General features: G+C 26.4%; 1 protein-coding gene across 2 annotated transcripts in view; it reads right to left on the reverse strand.

The window, feature by feature from the left end:
• LOC111629255 (TBC1 domain family member 30-like) overlaps positions 1-16,063 on the reverse strand; it is a 71,806-nt gene extending 55,743 nt beyond the window's left edge. The window contains exons 1-3 of one of the 2 annotated variants that reach the window (XM_023373138.1): positions 15,816-16,063; positions 15,499-15,663; positions 8,484-8,611 (exon numbers count right to left, since the gene is read on the reverse strand). In XM_023373138.1, the coding sequence (XP_023228906.1) occupies positions 8,484-8,611; positions 15,499-15,601 (231 nt within the window). In that variant the 5' untranslated portion in view covers positions 15,602-15,663; positions 15,816-16,063. Of the gene's footprint in view, positions 1-8,483; positions 8,612-9,249; positions 10,070-15,498; positions 15,664-15,815 lie in introns of those variants that run through there. The other variant, XM_023373139.1, reaches the window with a different exon arrangement.
• Positions 16,064-16,294: the final 231 nt, after the last annotated feature.

Raw genomic sequence — 16,294 nt, forward strand, 5'->3', positions numbered from 1 at the left:
AAGTTCTTAACCGATTGCTTTGAAATTTTGGCACAACGTTGCATTCAAATACACACGTGTTTTTATATTATATAGATGTCGAAATTCCCTCCTCCTGAGGGGGAGAGGGACAAAATTAAAGCTTACTGTGAAGAACTGATCTTCTATTATTCTATTTTAGATGTGGTTTTTTGTGTTTTAATAGGGCATGTCAAGAGAATGTACAGTATACTAAGAAGGGATTTTTCAAAATTCCCCCTGCAGGGAGTGTTATACATTTATAATAGATACATTTTGAGCCACAGTAACGCGTGGCCAGGTACAGCTAATATTCTTATAAATTTTAATTCAAGGAATGTTAATTAATACATGTAATGTGATAATAACAATCAAATTAATTCTTTGTACTACTTAAAAAGTCATTCTATTAAATTTAAAATATTTAATGCTAAAGTTTTGAATAAGATGCTATTTCAAATCTGATATACTGTACTTTTAAATCCTATGCATCATTTGTACTATTCTAGAAAATCGTTTTGTTAAATTTGAAATTTTAAATAGCATAGTATTTTGCTATTTCCAAAAAATTTTCTTTTTTTTTTATTTTACATTTTGATAAAATTGAAGTAAATGTAAATTACTTGTTTAGTATGATATTTTGCCTATCATACTATTGCCATGATGGGTGCATGCTATAGAGATGCATTACATCATGTGGGCTTTAACAGGTACTGTACCTAAAAAAATCAAAAATTAAGAGCAAAAAATTCTTCTTTAAATTATACAATAAAATTTACATTCATAAAAAGAAAACATTAATATTTAGAAACTGTTATTTTATTTTTAAATTTTATATTTAATTCCAATGAGCAATGTTTAAACATATTGAATATATTGAAAAAAAGAATACAGTGCTTGATAACATTGACATCACTATCATTGAATATTATGACTGTTTTATTCAGTAACATATATGTAATAAGAAACATTCAAGAATAATATTTAAGACATTTTAAAAACATTTAAACTATTGATAATTAAAAATTTGATTTTTGTAAAATATAACTATTGTCCACAGTTGTTGTTGGCATATGACTTACATTTATATGAAAATAAGTGTTATTACTAAAAACCATCAAAATTTGAAGTTATCTTATTAATTTATAAATAATATCTAGAATATAAACAAAATCCAAGCAAAATCAAAATAGAAAAAATATGTTTGGAATTGCAAACACATTCCCTATTTTCATAAAAACAGATCCATTCAAAGCAATGCTTATTCAAATATCTGATGAAATGAAGAAGAAATATATCTGATCTGAAACCAGATATACTTTTCCTAAATCATTCTTCAGTTATTTTTTAGGGTGGACTTATTGTTTATATTTTAAATATTGTTAGCTTATTGTTAATTTTATGTAAATTATGCTTAAAGAATGCAATAATATATTCTACACTATTTTTGGCTAGAGGTAGATCAGCTTTCAATTATTATTAATGAATATAAGGATGTGTAATCTATTATTGAAAAGATATTTAAAATTAAAATATATCTATGACCATTTAAGTTTATTGAGATGAGAAATAGAAGTTGATAGATGCTTTCATTAGTAATTGTATTCAAGTTTATGAAATCATCTTTCTCTAAAAATAAAATGATTTTAAAAAAGAAACAGATAAGAAACCAAAGACATACATTTAAGAAAAGAAGGTAAAAAAAGTTTAAATCAGAACCAAGATTGATTATATCAAAAAGTCAAAGAAATGTTGACTTTTTGATTCAGATTAAAACTTGTGTCTTCAGATAACAAGCAATGAAAAGATAACAGCCTAAATAAATACTGTGAATGAGATTATTGAAAATTAAAAAAAAAAACTAAATCAGTGAAATAAAGTTAGTTAGAAATCTCACAAAAGATATATATATATATATATACATGATAGAAAGAAAGAATTTGAGTGAAAACATAAAGTAAAAGCAATAATGATGTGAACTAGCAAGGAGAAAATCATATATGTAAAAATAAGTAAAAAAGAATTCTAGTATTGATCAACACAACTTTGTATAAATGATAAATTGCAAGATACATTCAATGTACCATAGATCCAAACTTCTTTATTCTAGTTACAATATAAGAATTTTGGGGAGTTACAGGAATAGAAAAACAATGATCAATTATTTATAAATGCAAAACATTACTGAAGAAAATTCTAAACTTATTAAACAAATGTTGAGTTGGAAGAATCTTACATTCTAAGAAAGCAATGTAAATCAAACAAGTTAAGGAAAGAATGAAGAGGAGTCTTTACAATAACATCTTAAAAGTTGTTTTATTCATAATTAAAATCAGAAACAGATTTTATTTGATAGAAAAAAATTGACAGAAATGACATTGTTTAATAAAAGAAGAATTTTTATATTTAACAAGTTCAATAGTTTGTTTTAAAATTATGCAAATAATTAAGATCAATTTTTAAATTTTATTTTATATTAAATTATCTATAAATTAATTCATGTATACAAGAACATCTTATGAACATATCCACAACTGAAGAATTTCTTCATTTGATTTTTTATTTTTTAAAATTAATCCTGGAGTGTTTTTAAAATAACTTAGTACATCATAAAATATTGATAGAATAATAATGATCTGGAAATTTAGTAGTTGAAAAATAGCAATTTTATTGCTATTTATTAAAATAATTACATATATATATATATATATAACATACCAACTTAATATGCTGCAGTTTTTGGATCCATAAAATTTAGCTATGTTGTATATGAGGCCACATTGTAAGGAAGGGGAACCCTTTTTGACATGTACAAAACACAAATTACAGAGCAGTCACTGTTTATTAACTTACTGACTTCTGACTCACTCTATTGAGACACCTTCCTACCATCCATTTTTTTCCATATTAAGATGCCATTACATAAACACAGTTTTTAACCAAACTGTAAGTATATAAAGTATACGTAAGATTGGAAAAATATTGCAAATTAAGCCAACTGAAATATGCTGTTGGTTGTCAATTTAATTTAGTACCCTATAAGAAGAGGAAATAAAAGCGGTAGGGTCTGAAGAGGTTGGATAATAAATTAGGTCCACAGGCTCTTTGTTCTTTTAAAGCATGTTAATAAATATTGAGTCATCAGTATATATATAAACTCTTTAAAAATAAATATTTAATGTATATAACTATTTCTAACTATAAAAAGCTGATATTGGATCATTAGATTCATAAATATTCATGTTAAAATAAAAAAATTTGTGATTCTTGTTTTAGCCCATTTTGGTTTTTTTATTGCTATGAATGTACTGTAGTATTCTCTTAATTTATAAATTTTTAAACAGACATTTTTAATTTTTAACATTTTTAACAACAATTTTTAACATTTGTTATTGAATAATGAATTACTTAATCATTGTAATTTTTAAAGCTTGCATATAAGTAGAGAATAATCTACAATATCTAGTTATTCATTACCATAAATTATTATAAGAGAGCTAGGTTTGAAATGCATTTCACTATATTTATTATTGATATAACAACTTTATTATTGATATAACTAATCATAGACTGTTAACAGGTGATGCATATAATTAATAATAATATAATGTTATTGGCATATTTATCACATTGGTAACAAATTTTGGCCCAGGTATATATATCAATTTAGGGTCATATATGTGTGTGTGTATATCACCAGCCAGATGGCAGAGGCAGTTAAAATCTACCTGCTCTCTAATGCAGACTGACTGGATTTGTTCCTGAGTTTAGAGGAATCCAGGAACAAATCCAGACAGTCAAAAATTACTCAGAAATTTTTTGGGGTGGCCCAGTAGTGAAACCAAGATATGAAGTCTGTTCAAAAAATAACCAAACTTTTTGAATTGGATAAAAACAGAGTGTCCTAGTGTCGTGAAATTGACAACACTATGTTCATGATAACCTACCAAGTAAGCTTTTTTTTTTCGGATTCTTCATATCTTGTTTTTCTCCTGCATTATTGCTTTTTGGGTGAAAGGTGTTTCAGTGTTGTAGGTGGCAATTTTTGCAATGAGCGATTTATGGGAGCAATGATGCAACATGAAGTTTACAGGAAAACTTTTATGAAAACATTTCAATTTTTGAATCAAGCTTATGGAGGTAATACTCTAGGTCATATGCAGTGTTACAAATGGTTTACCTGATTCAAAAGTGGTTGTCAACTAGTTGAAAGTGACCCTCGACCAGAAAAGCCTTCAACCTCAACTGATGACACTCATATTCAGAAAATCAGAGTTGTACACTTTGAATTTTTGTCTCAAGGTCAGTCAACCATCAGTACTAAGATGTTTTGAAACAATTGTGTGAAAAAATTCTCAAAAAGAAACCAGAGTTGTGGCAAGACAACTCATGGTTTCTTCACCATGACAACGTGCCTGATTACTCAACCTTATCAATTTGCCACTTTTGTGCCAAAAATCAAATGACTGTCCTCCCTAACCTCCCTTCTCACCAGATCTGGCTCCTTATGATTTTTTTTTTTTGTTTCCAAAATTAAAATCAGTGCTGAAAAGATACTGTTTTGACACAATTGATGACATTAAAACAAATTTGTCACAAGCATTGAAGGACAGTCTGAAACAAGCTTTCCAGGACTACTTTGCAAGTGGAAACACTGCTGGGATAAGTGTATGAATAGGCAGGAGTACTTTGAAGGAGACAAGGACCAATAATCTGTAACTTGAAAAATAAAAATTAATTTAAAAAAAATAAAGTTTGATTATTTTTGAACAGACCTCATATGTTAAGCCCAGAAAGAATCTAATTAATATATGTTTTATTTAAAAGACAAGAGAGACTGAATCAGATTAGATCATATAAGAGATCAGGTCATTTTTTTCAAATTTTTTATTCAAAAAATGAACTTTTAAAAAACTAACTACAAAGTCAATAAAAAAATCAAATGAACAGTGAATTTTTGTTTAGATGAATGTTTTTGATTTGCAAAAATTGTTTTATTCTTTTTTGTTTGCTTTACCTTCTCTGGGTGCAATAAAGTGCTAAGTTCCAAATTACAGTATTCTCTCTGTCTTGTAAGATCTTTAATAAAACCAAAATGTATTCTTCACTGACAGTTGTATATATCACAAACTACTTAGAGCTTGAGAAGCAAACACTTACAAAGTATCTCAGTACTACAGGGAAGCCAAATTTACACCTTTCAAATTTTCAAGAGTATTTGGCACACCTCTTTATTTTTTTAATTGAAAATGTGGAATGCATTGATTGTGATCTGCTCTATAATTTTACAATTTGAACTGTAGTTCTATCTACAATAGGAGCTGAGGTAATTTTACTACCTCTTTTTTGGGAGTAGGGAAAATTCACTGATGCACCAGTGAATAGTCTACCTTCAATTATGTATTAAAGCAATCATTGTCGATATGAATCTGACAGTTATTTCTGAGCTAGTAGCCTAGATCACTTTTTAGGAGACATCCTGTATATTTAGACATCAAAATAATTATTAATTTATAATAATTACTAATTATTACTTATTTATAAACATGTCCGTTTATGGAAAAAAAAACATAAACCATTTAATTTAACCATGAATCAATTATTTCATCACTATTTCATTTATTCCACATTGCTCAATATGATTTTATTCATTTGTGTAGTGAATTTATCTCATTTAGACATTCTCTGTAGTAAAAACAAATTAACAAATTTATATTATGAATGTGTTAGAAACAGAAAGACATTGTGGCTTAGGCACCACATGTTTGTTCCCCTTTATCCCTTCAGTTTATTAGCCCTTTGGTATTTGTGGAGTTAATAGGATTAATGGGTTTAGGATAACAATCAAGATGGGAGAAGCTTTGTTCAGTGTGTGTGAAACAAAGCAAAGGTTGTTGGACAAAAATGTTTGGGAGAAAACAAGACAAGAGAGAAAGAAGAATCATGACAAATTCAGCAGACAAGTAAACAATTATTGTTGACTTGTCTGCATTGCACTCTGATGATCAGTTAGTAATAATTATTATTACTAACTCATCATCAGAGTGCAAGTAAACATGTGTTGAAGAACATGATAAAATTGTATATCAAAACAAGCTAGTTGTACAGTACAAGTATCCCTGTGTGTGTTAAACTGGTTATCTTTTGTATTTGAGTTTTTGCTGGTATTGATTAAAGCTTGTTAATTGCTTTAGTCGTTCATTTTATTTCTGAAGTTCATGTCATTATTATTATTATTATTTTGAGCTATACTATGAACCTCTCTTCAAGTCAGTTGTTTGTTTGTTTTCAAGCAAGTCAGTCACACAAGCTACACTTAATTTTTAAAGATTAAGATTAATAGAATATTATAAAGATTTTGTTATATTGTTAAAACTTCTATCAAAATAAAGATTTCATTATTCTGTTTAATTTTTTTGTCAATTAAAAAAATTAATTTTCTTTTAATATTCAATATAATTGTCAAGAAATAGTAATTTTTTAAATTTAAATTAATGTCTCTAAAACACTTGAAATTACATTGTTATATTTAAGATATTTGTTTTTTTACTTTTGGTTCATTCTTTTCTATAAACAATGAGCATTTTTCTTATAATTTAAACGATAAATTACCATAATATGCTATTTTTAATGCTGAATTGACTCAGCCTTACATATAACTTTATAGTTTAATTTTTTTCACATTATACTTATTTAGCATTCAAAGTTCTTGTTTGTTGTTATGAACTATAAAAATTTTTTATTGCTTATAAAATGAATATCTATTTGCAAAGTAATGAATAGATATTCATTTTATTTATAATTGATCTTCATTTAATTCTTTTCAAAATTATATAATTTACAAAGTTTTGAACTCAAATCAAAAATATATTGTAAATAAGTACCATTGAAAAAAATCAAACATAGAGCACTAATGATTTTTATCTCTGCATAAACAGTTTAGATTTTATATATTTTATGAATAAAACATATAAAATTTAAATTTTTTATTGTAGAGATAAAATGTGTTGAATAAAAAAAATATAATACAATTTTAATCATACCTTAATGTAGTTTATCATAAAATAAGGATATTTATGAATTAGATATTCTTAGCTCTATTGATATGCAAATATCTTAAACCTTGTGAAATCTCTAATCAATATTAATTATAATCGTTCCTGACAAATCATCAAAGGTGTCTGGAAATCTATTATTCTCAAAATTAGAGATGGTGACCTAATTAATAAAGTATTTGATAGAGATGTACCTAAAGTAAAGATGATGACTTAATTAAAACTGAAATATATAAATATTTTAGTTTTAAATTGACATTTACATTATAACGGATATAGATTTATTATACAGTCGATCCCCCTATAAGATCATTGATTTTTCCGTTTTATCTGAATTACATGTTGTACGAGTCACTTAGATTTTACAAATACGTGTGCCGGGCTGTGAACGGCTCACATATTTGTAAAATCTAAGTGACTCGTACAACATGTAATTCAGATAAAACGGAAAAATCAATGATCTTATAGGGGAATCGACTGTAATTATAAGAGCAATTTTGACTTTTGAATTGAATGTACTTTTATCAAAGATTTTTTAATTTGTTAACAAAATTATGTTTTTAAACTGGTTAATAATTATTCAAGTACATTTTGTTTTAAATAACTAATTTCTTCACAAATAAGATGGATATTTATTAATAATTTAGTTATCTAATATATTTATTACTTTTCATATAAGGTACTGTACAAAAGTATCTATTTATGCAGACAAAAATATATTTCAATATAATCTATATACTGTATATATATAATTACATATCCTGACTGATTCATCATTGTCCAGAGGAAACCACTGAACCTAAAGAGGAGAAATTTGATACATAGTTAGGGTATGTCATGAAACTGCACACTAAGAAAGGATTTTTGGAAATTCCCCTGTGGAGGGGAGAGGGAGAGGATTAAGGATTAACCTGAATAACGGCTTCTTCTGTACTATTTTAGATGCAATTTTTTGTTTTCGATAGTAGTAACTTAATTTCCAAATGTACAATATTTACCAAATCATCCAAATCATTTGCCTGAGCAACGCTGGGCTCATTTGTAGTAATACAATAAATAAAATAATAATTTTATTTAAAGATGAATATAAATTATCATAAAACGATTACTATTGATGCAATCCATATTTATTATTAATTACAAATGTCAGTAATTCATAGTAAGACTATAAATTATGTTTTGAAATCGGTATTATTAAAAAATGATGTTGAATTATATTAGTTTTATCAATTCAATTTTTCATGTATTGATATTTATATTAATACTATGATAATTTCATCAATAATTTACTTTATATATAATCAGTTCTTATAAATTTTAAAAATTAATTTTGAAGTACTCTAAAAAATGTATTAATTTTGTATATTTTGATTGTTTGCGTAACAAATTTTTTTATCAAAAACTTGTCAATATTATAAAATATAAACTTACTCTTTTTCTAAATTCTGGTGGGATGCCTCCAGGTAACCGAGCAACCATTTTCATTGCATCATGCCATTGACAGAATCCACTGTCCCCTGGAAATGGTTGAATACTGAACTTCATCCTGGTATCAACACCTGAGGAAAATCAAGGTAACAGAAATTACTTATAATGAAATAAAATCAATTATAGAAAATGATAATTCTTTACATTTTTTTCATATTGCATATTGCTGAATTTTTTCATTTTCATTAAATACAGGCTGGTTGCATAGCATTTTTAAAAGGGTTGGCTTTATATATATTTATAACATAGTTTATTAATTTTTACAATATAGGTATATAGAGTAACAGAATACAATTGACTAAGAAGGAACATTACAAATACAAATTATACATAATATACTGTTTTATTAACATAGTAGCATTTTTTTTGTTTGAATTGCCAAATGGAAAAGATTAAACTCCCAAAAAATCCTACGTGCACAGCCTTTGTTAAATACATACATACTGTACATACATAATACTGTATTACATGTATATAAGAAAACATTGATGTAAATTGTACATCATACATGACAGCCCAAGCAATAAAAATATATAATTGATAATTAATCCATAACGTCATGTTGTACAGTACAACTATCAATATCATACAAGAAATTGTATTATTAATTACATCAAGAATCAAATGGGCTCATCAAAGTATTGTCATAAACCAATATGGAAGTGAAAAGTGAATTGATAATTTTTCTTATCAGATGTACTGTACTCACCTTTATTAGCCGGAACTTTACGACGAAGGTTCTGAAGAGCAGAATTAAAGAAGCCACTCATGATGTTCGAAACAGATCCATTTAACAGGAAAATTACCGTATTGTTATTGTGACAAAAAGCCAAAAATATATACGATAATTAATATACTATAAACTTATTAAAATTAGAGTATATGTGTCGCATTTCTAACAGATCTTCTAAGAAGAACGGATACAGTATGTTGTAATTTAACTCCCATGTTAGGCGAAAATGGATAGAGTTCGTCTTTCCCTCTTAGCATTGAATATCGGAACGACGGACTGCATTTTTCGCCGGGTAATTCCGTTCGATTTAAACATTAATCCACCTATTCTCCTCCACAAATCTATCTATAACCAGTCTTGGATAGTAACAACACCGTACTGATAGTTCGACAGAAGTGCGGGGGTGCCTGCTGCTTTCATCGATTTTTGTACGGGGAGGCAACCACTATCGCCATGGGGAGAGAGATTATTCTCGGCATTTCCATAGTTACGAGAATTGAGATAGGCATTAATATTTATGAAAATTTTGTCGAAATTTGTTCATTAAATATGCGCTACCAATTCTATATAATTCCCAGCTCACCTTACCAATATATCCGATAATATCGATTAGAAGAGCTGTTTTTGTCTCCTGGAAACAGATGAGTGCTCTATAATTGATATAATTATCCATTATCTTAGCACATAAGTGGCTTTTGTGTTACATAAATTAAACAGTTTCCTTTATTTTATTGTTACTATTATTATTCCACTAGATAATATATTACCAAGTGAATATTCGTTATATAAGTTAGTCATATATTTTAATTCTATATGAGATATAATTATGATTCATATAATGATATTTTTATAATAATAATAATATAATGTATGTGGCAATTTTGTTTTAAGAATCAAAACGTTTTACGTTATTGGTTTCATTTTTTTACTTGCGAAGATTTTTGGAAATATTCCAAAAAAAAACACAGAAAAATATTCTTTACATGCATTTTTTATGTCGTTGAAACGGGAAAGAGACTTTCGATAATTCATTTCTAGGTTGCCAATGTTAAGTGATAACAGTTTCTGCACTTCCTTAATGACAAATCATTCTGAAGGTCTTGTGACTTATTAAATTTTTAATCTTAATTTTATGAAACTTTTTATATAAAAGGAACGAATGATAAATTCGTAAATAAATTTGAATAGTACTTTAAATGTCGTTCGAATTTCGATACCTAACAAGTTTAAAAGTCAGATTTCGACTTCTAATCGATACGTACTGCTCCGGTTTCCTTAATTCAGATACCGCACTATCGCGATAAAGCACGCAATGATTTTTTTTTCTTTTTTTGAAGTTATTCACGTATAAAAATAAATTTAGTTATCTTTTATCTGACTTCGGACAAATGTAAAAATAAAAAATAAAATTACTGTTAATGCCTTGAGATGATATACTCTAAAAGTTTTTGTCTGTACGTAAAACATAATTGGAAGATTTTAAAGAACAACACAAAAATGATTGATTTTTCCTTCTTGTAACCACTTTAGGAAGTATTCTAGAACTCAGTAGATCTAACCGATCACAAATCAAAATCCTGTTAGATCTATCACACTTTCTAAGGTATTTTTTAAAAAAAGATTTTAGTTTTTAATACTTGTTTGTTTGTGAAATATAGACTCGAGTTTGTAAGCAGAAAATATGGTTTTTTATTTTATAATTTTTGAGTAGTTGATAAATAAATAGACTGTATTTTGCTATCTCATTTGAGTTTCAATCTTACTGATATAAAAACATAATAGTAGCAAACCTTGTTACTTATTCTTTTATAGAATTCTTCGTTATTTTTATTTTTATCAATAGATCTTATTTAAGGAAAATCGAAATGCTACCGGTCTAATAAATTCCCATTTGAACATACACTTTAGTATTGGTTCTTTTTTTTTATTTATATATAATTATTATATTATTTCTTTTAATATTGCCTATTTTGTGAACTATAAAACTTTTTCTCGATTCTAAGGATTTGTTTCATCTCAAATATAATTTAATTTTTAATTAGTGCGCATAAATTCTCCATATTTTATTTATATTTATTCAATATTAATTGGGTATTATAAAGTCATTTAATATTTTAATTAACGCTTTAACGACGGACATCATAAAACCTGTTCTAGTAAGCGTTTTATCGTCTCCATTGTTTGTTAATGGATTTATATTGGGGTTGTAAGGCATAAAACACATCAAAAATGAGAATCTAAAGTAGGGGATTACTCTTATGGTTTTCGCTTTGAATTATTCACTGTTAAAATTAATTCCGACAATCTCTAATAACAATTTTGGAGTGGGAAAATTCGATGTTTTCGATATTATAGTTTATTTTTTAAAAATTTACATGTCTAGTTATCTTTTAGATGAGTTGATAATGACTTTAATAAGGTTTAAAACTTATACCAAATTAGTGTCGATCTCGCGTAAAATTACAAGCAAATCAAATTAGTTGGAAATGATGTTTATCGTAGAATTTCTTTTCTAATATATAGTTTATATAATTACATAAGCTATTATTAAATGTATGTGATGAATAAATTATTGTACGATAAACTGAATAATTAATTTTTTAGAAAAATATTTCTAGTATGAAAACGCATTAAAATAGTTTGATAATGTAAGGTCTTTCAATAAAACTCGATCGAAATAGTAACATTGTAAAATATTTGTGCTCTGGAATTTCTGTTATAAGAATGAATAGTACCCGATATTACTCCCAAGATGCTACAAGTTTTACGTCGATATGCTAAATACTTGTTCATTTTTGATACGATTAACTAAAATAATTAAATAATATCTACAGTATGTAGGCTGTATCTGAAAGGGGTACTCTATACTTGACTATTTTTAATGAAAACGCTTTGAAGCATTCTAAACTTTCTAAATTAAAACTTTACTTATGAGATTTAATCTCATAAAATTAATTTCATTATATTTCGTGTACTGTAAATCTAATATTTAACTTCGAGAAAATAAAACTTCCAATCTATGTAGATTTAATTTTGCTGTAAAATTACAATTTTTACTTAGGTTTTTTTTCCCCTCGTTAAAGTTAAAAATTAATTAATTAAAATGAAATTAATCAAACGAAAGTATAAGTATATAAATATTTGAATTTAAGTCGGATTTCTTCAGTTTTTGAAATATGCAGCGGATATTTTGAGTCGATCCGTTTAATGTTTGACTTAGTCGATAGATAAATATTGAAATATTCTTCGATGTAAAGGATATACTTTCCTAGTGATGTTTCCTTGATTATAAAGCTTCGTAGTGAAGCGATAATTCAACAAAATTCCGCTATTGAAATCTGCTATATTTGTATCTCTAGAATCTTCCAAGGCAAAATAATGGATGTCTTTATACTTGCATTTTGTTTTTATTTTTTCTGGCTACTAACTTTCCGGGCGCGTTTTCTTCTTTAAAAAGTGTTAACATATATTTATACACTTATTGGTTTATACAATATGTATTATTATACAATATGTGTACATACTGTATAGGCCTATGCTGGTATATATTTTTAATTAAAGCTTTTTTTCATTATTTAAATTAATTAAAATTTAAATTAGAAGACATGCTGTATATTATGGAGCATATACTTCTGTGAGTATACAGTAGGCCTATATGTAAAGAAACAATTATAAATATGCATGTATTCGAAGAAAAACATGTTAACTTTTACGATTTGTTATGCTTTTTAACAAATACAGTATATTAGATTTATAAAAGTAATAACTGAAAAACAAAACAGGGAAGTAATTTAATATATTCATCTAAAATAAAACATTATTATTATTATTTCATTTATCTAATTAAATAAAATATGTAACAGAATTTTAAAAACATTAATAACAAAAATAAATTCAATATTGATTTTTCCTACGTTACTTCAGTTCTTAAAACCTATAGCAAATAAAATTTTGTTCAATACGAATACGCATTTGACTGCGATTCGTATCCTGAAAAATAATTATAAAGAAAATGGATTTTATTCTGGAAGATTTAAACAAAAAGTAATTACAAACGTTATAAAGTCTGTTACATTGAATTATTTTAACAGATGGCATTTCGTCCTCGCTAATGTTATTTCTATTTAGTTTTTCCCGTCTTCTTACCCAACATTACACGATATTAATCGGCGAGAAAATTTTTAAAAATTGGAATCATGCCTACGCGATTTAATAACTAGAGATCTGTCTGTCTCTAATAATAAATTTTAATAAGGTCAAAAATATCACTATCATGGTAGTAGTTTGTTGTAAAAGTTAGATATACTGTGTATATATAGTCTATATATATATATAATATAAAAAACACCACAGTTTATATCCAATAATTATCAAAATATCTACTGTATATAGGCCTACGATATGTATATATAGAAATAATTTGAAAAAAATGCAATTATCGAATTTTTGTGGCATGCCACAAACTGGAACAAAGCCAAATTCGATAATTTTCCTTCATTTGTGAATATTGGCCTTTCAAATATATCAACCAATTACTAATGCCTTTATTATGTATTTTATGGTCTCAGGAATAACGTGGAATTTACTCGAATGCCTCAAGTAAAACTGTGTAACTTAAATCGAAAATTGTTTCAACTATTTATTGCAATCGATAAATTCGTCGAATACTTTTATCTAGAACTATGAATAGGTTTACAAAAACACTCTAATTACAAAAATGAAGCATTGTATATATATTAAAGTTCGTTTCTAGAATATAAAATAAGTTCAATCGTTCGGTATTCTGTTTTCATTTATTCAAATAAAAACAGGAAGTCGAAGAAATTTTCAAGAAAAATAGAATTTCTCTCCTTTATTCGAATGGAATATTTTAGACAGAACTTTATAGACAGAACATGAAAAATCCGTGTTCGACAGGCACCATTTTGACGAGACTAATAGAACTTATTTTTGACTCCATTTAGATTCCAAAAAGCTTTCTCAAAGGATAAGGTTCAATCACCTTGCATTCACAACTTTAACAACAGTCTAATTTAATTGAGAATATTCTCTTATCTTGTTCTTTGATGTATTTATTTCATTATTTAAAGCAATCTCTTTGCTTGGTTATATATTAAATAATAATAAACTTTTCTTTTAATACAAAATAATTAAATAAAGGTTCGTCTTAATAAGCAGCCGAAAATTAACATAATGATTAAGTAACTACGCTATAAATTTTTGGTATCACCTAAGTGATATTTTTATTAAAGATTTTTTAATGATTATAAAGTCTTTTCTTGTAGACAATAATGCAGACGAGACAGAACAGAAATAAAATCTAAACTTCAAACTTTTAAGTTTGTATTCTTTGTTATTATTTGCCAATGCGGTTTAACTTACGCTGATTCATAGCCGGTATATATAGTAAAAATAGAAATGACAAAAGTTTATTGATTTCGATAGAATGTAATAATCGGTGACGTCAATAACTGTTTATGTTGATTGATTTCTATTCGATACTTAGGCTACTGGAAACGGAAATTTCTCTTGGGTCAGGATCAATTATCAATAGATACTATAGTAAGCCAATCTGTCTTCAAGCGTCTTTAGAGAAGTTAATTTTGGATTGCCCAAATAAATAGCAAAAATTTATATTTTAAAATTTAAACTTAAATGCTATTTACACTTAAATATTAAATTAGAAAGCTTTAATATGCAAATGTTTTTAAAATGTATATATCCTATATAATGATTTATGATGATCAAGTTTAATTTTTCGTTTTACAATCGAGCAGATTTTATGTTTTTAATGCTATTATTTATATACATTTTTTTTGTGTTATAAAGTGTCTACACGAAAATTATTTTAAAAATTTGCTCATAAATTATTACGGAAAAATCAAAATCGTGTAGCGAAAATAAGTTAGAAACCAAATTATTTTTAATATTTTCTCGGCTCGTAAATTTATCTATTCTTTATCTCTTTCCTGACAAAGAAGAAATTACATATGAAATCTGTAATAACTTATATTCTTTAATGTAATAAAGATAAATTTTGCTAAAATACAAAATTTAGAACACTAAATTACACTGATAAATTTTCTATGAAGTTCTCTCACTGAGATTCTGATGAATGTAATTTTGTGCATACAGATTTTAATTATGTATTCGAATGCTGATTTTCATTATATTCTCCAGAGTAGTTATTTTTTATTATTTACAAAGAATAGATACGGTACTCACTTCTTTTAAGAGAAACTGCCTGCAAAATGGCTGTAATAACATCAAAACTCTGATCTCTTTTCGTTATCAATCTATCTCTTAACTTCAACTGACGTAGTAACATGTTATTCCATTCTACAACAGCTTCTTTAAGTTCTTTCAGGATGGCATTTAGATCGTTAATATCTGTAACAGAAAAAAATATTTTCGATTAATTATAGAAATGAGTAGTTAATCTTTATTAATTGTAATTTTCTACATCCGAATCGATAGACTTAGAGTTCATTAAACATCTAAGTAACTAAAAATTTATATCTAAAACTTTTCGAGTTTTTAACCTTTAAGCTCTGTTTCCCTCTTCTTATTTATCTAACATAATTCACTTTCGGAAATAATAGCTTTTGTCATTAGGAATTTTCCTGAAAAACTAGATCTTCATTAAAAAAAATATTCTTACATAAATACAAGTAATTACTAGAAAACATTTTACTAATTTAATGTGTGGATGTTGCGTTTCTTCCGAGTTATTATAGCATTATTACATAAAATCGCCAAAAGAAAAGTTGAAGAAACGGGTAAACAATAAAATGCAGTAATAATAAAAACTTTGTTGTTATTTAATACAGAAGAATTAAAAAGTGGCTTATTTAAATTTGACAACAGATATTTTGTTTTAGTATGAATAAATTATCAAATCACTATACGATTTTTTGAATAAAATAAAAAATATGTATAAAAATTTAACGCGATACAGTTTCTACTTTAAAATAGATATCTTCACGCATCATTCTTTAAATTAAACATTTATAATATTTGC

This window comes from Centruroides sculpturatus, unplaced genomic scaffold (genome assembly GCF_000671375.1).
Source record: "Centruroides sculpturatus isolate CEXI.00-Female unplaced genomic scaffold, Cexi_2.0 scaffold561, whole genome shotgun sequence".
NCBI lineage: Eukaryota > Metazoa > Arthropoda > Arachnida > Scorpiones > Buthidae > Centruroides > Centruroides sculpturatus.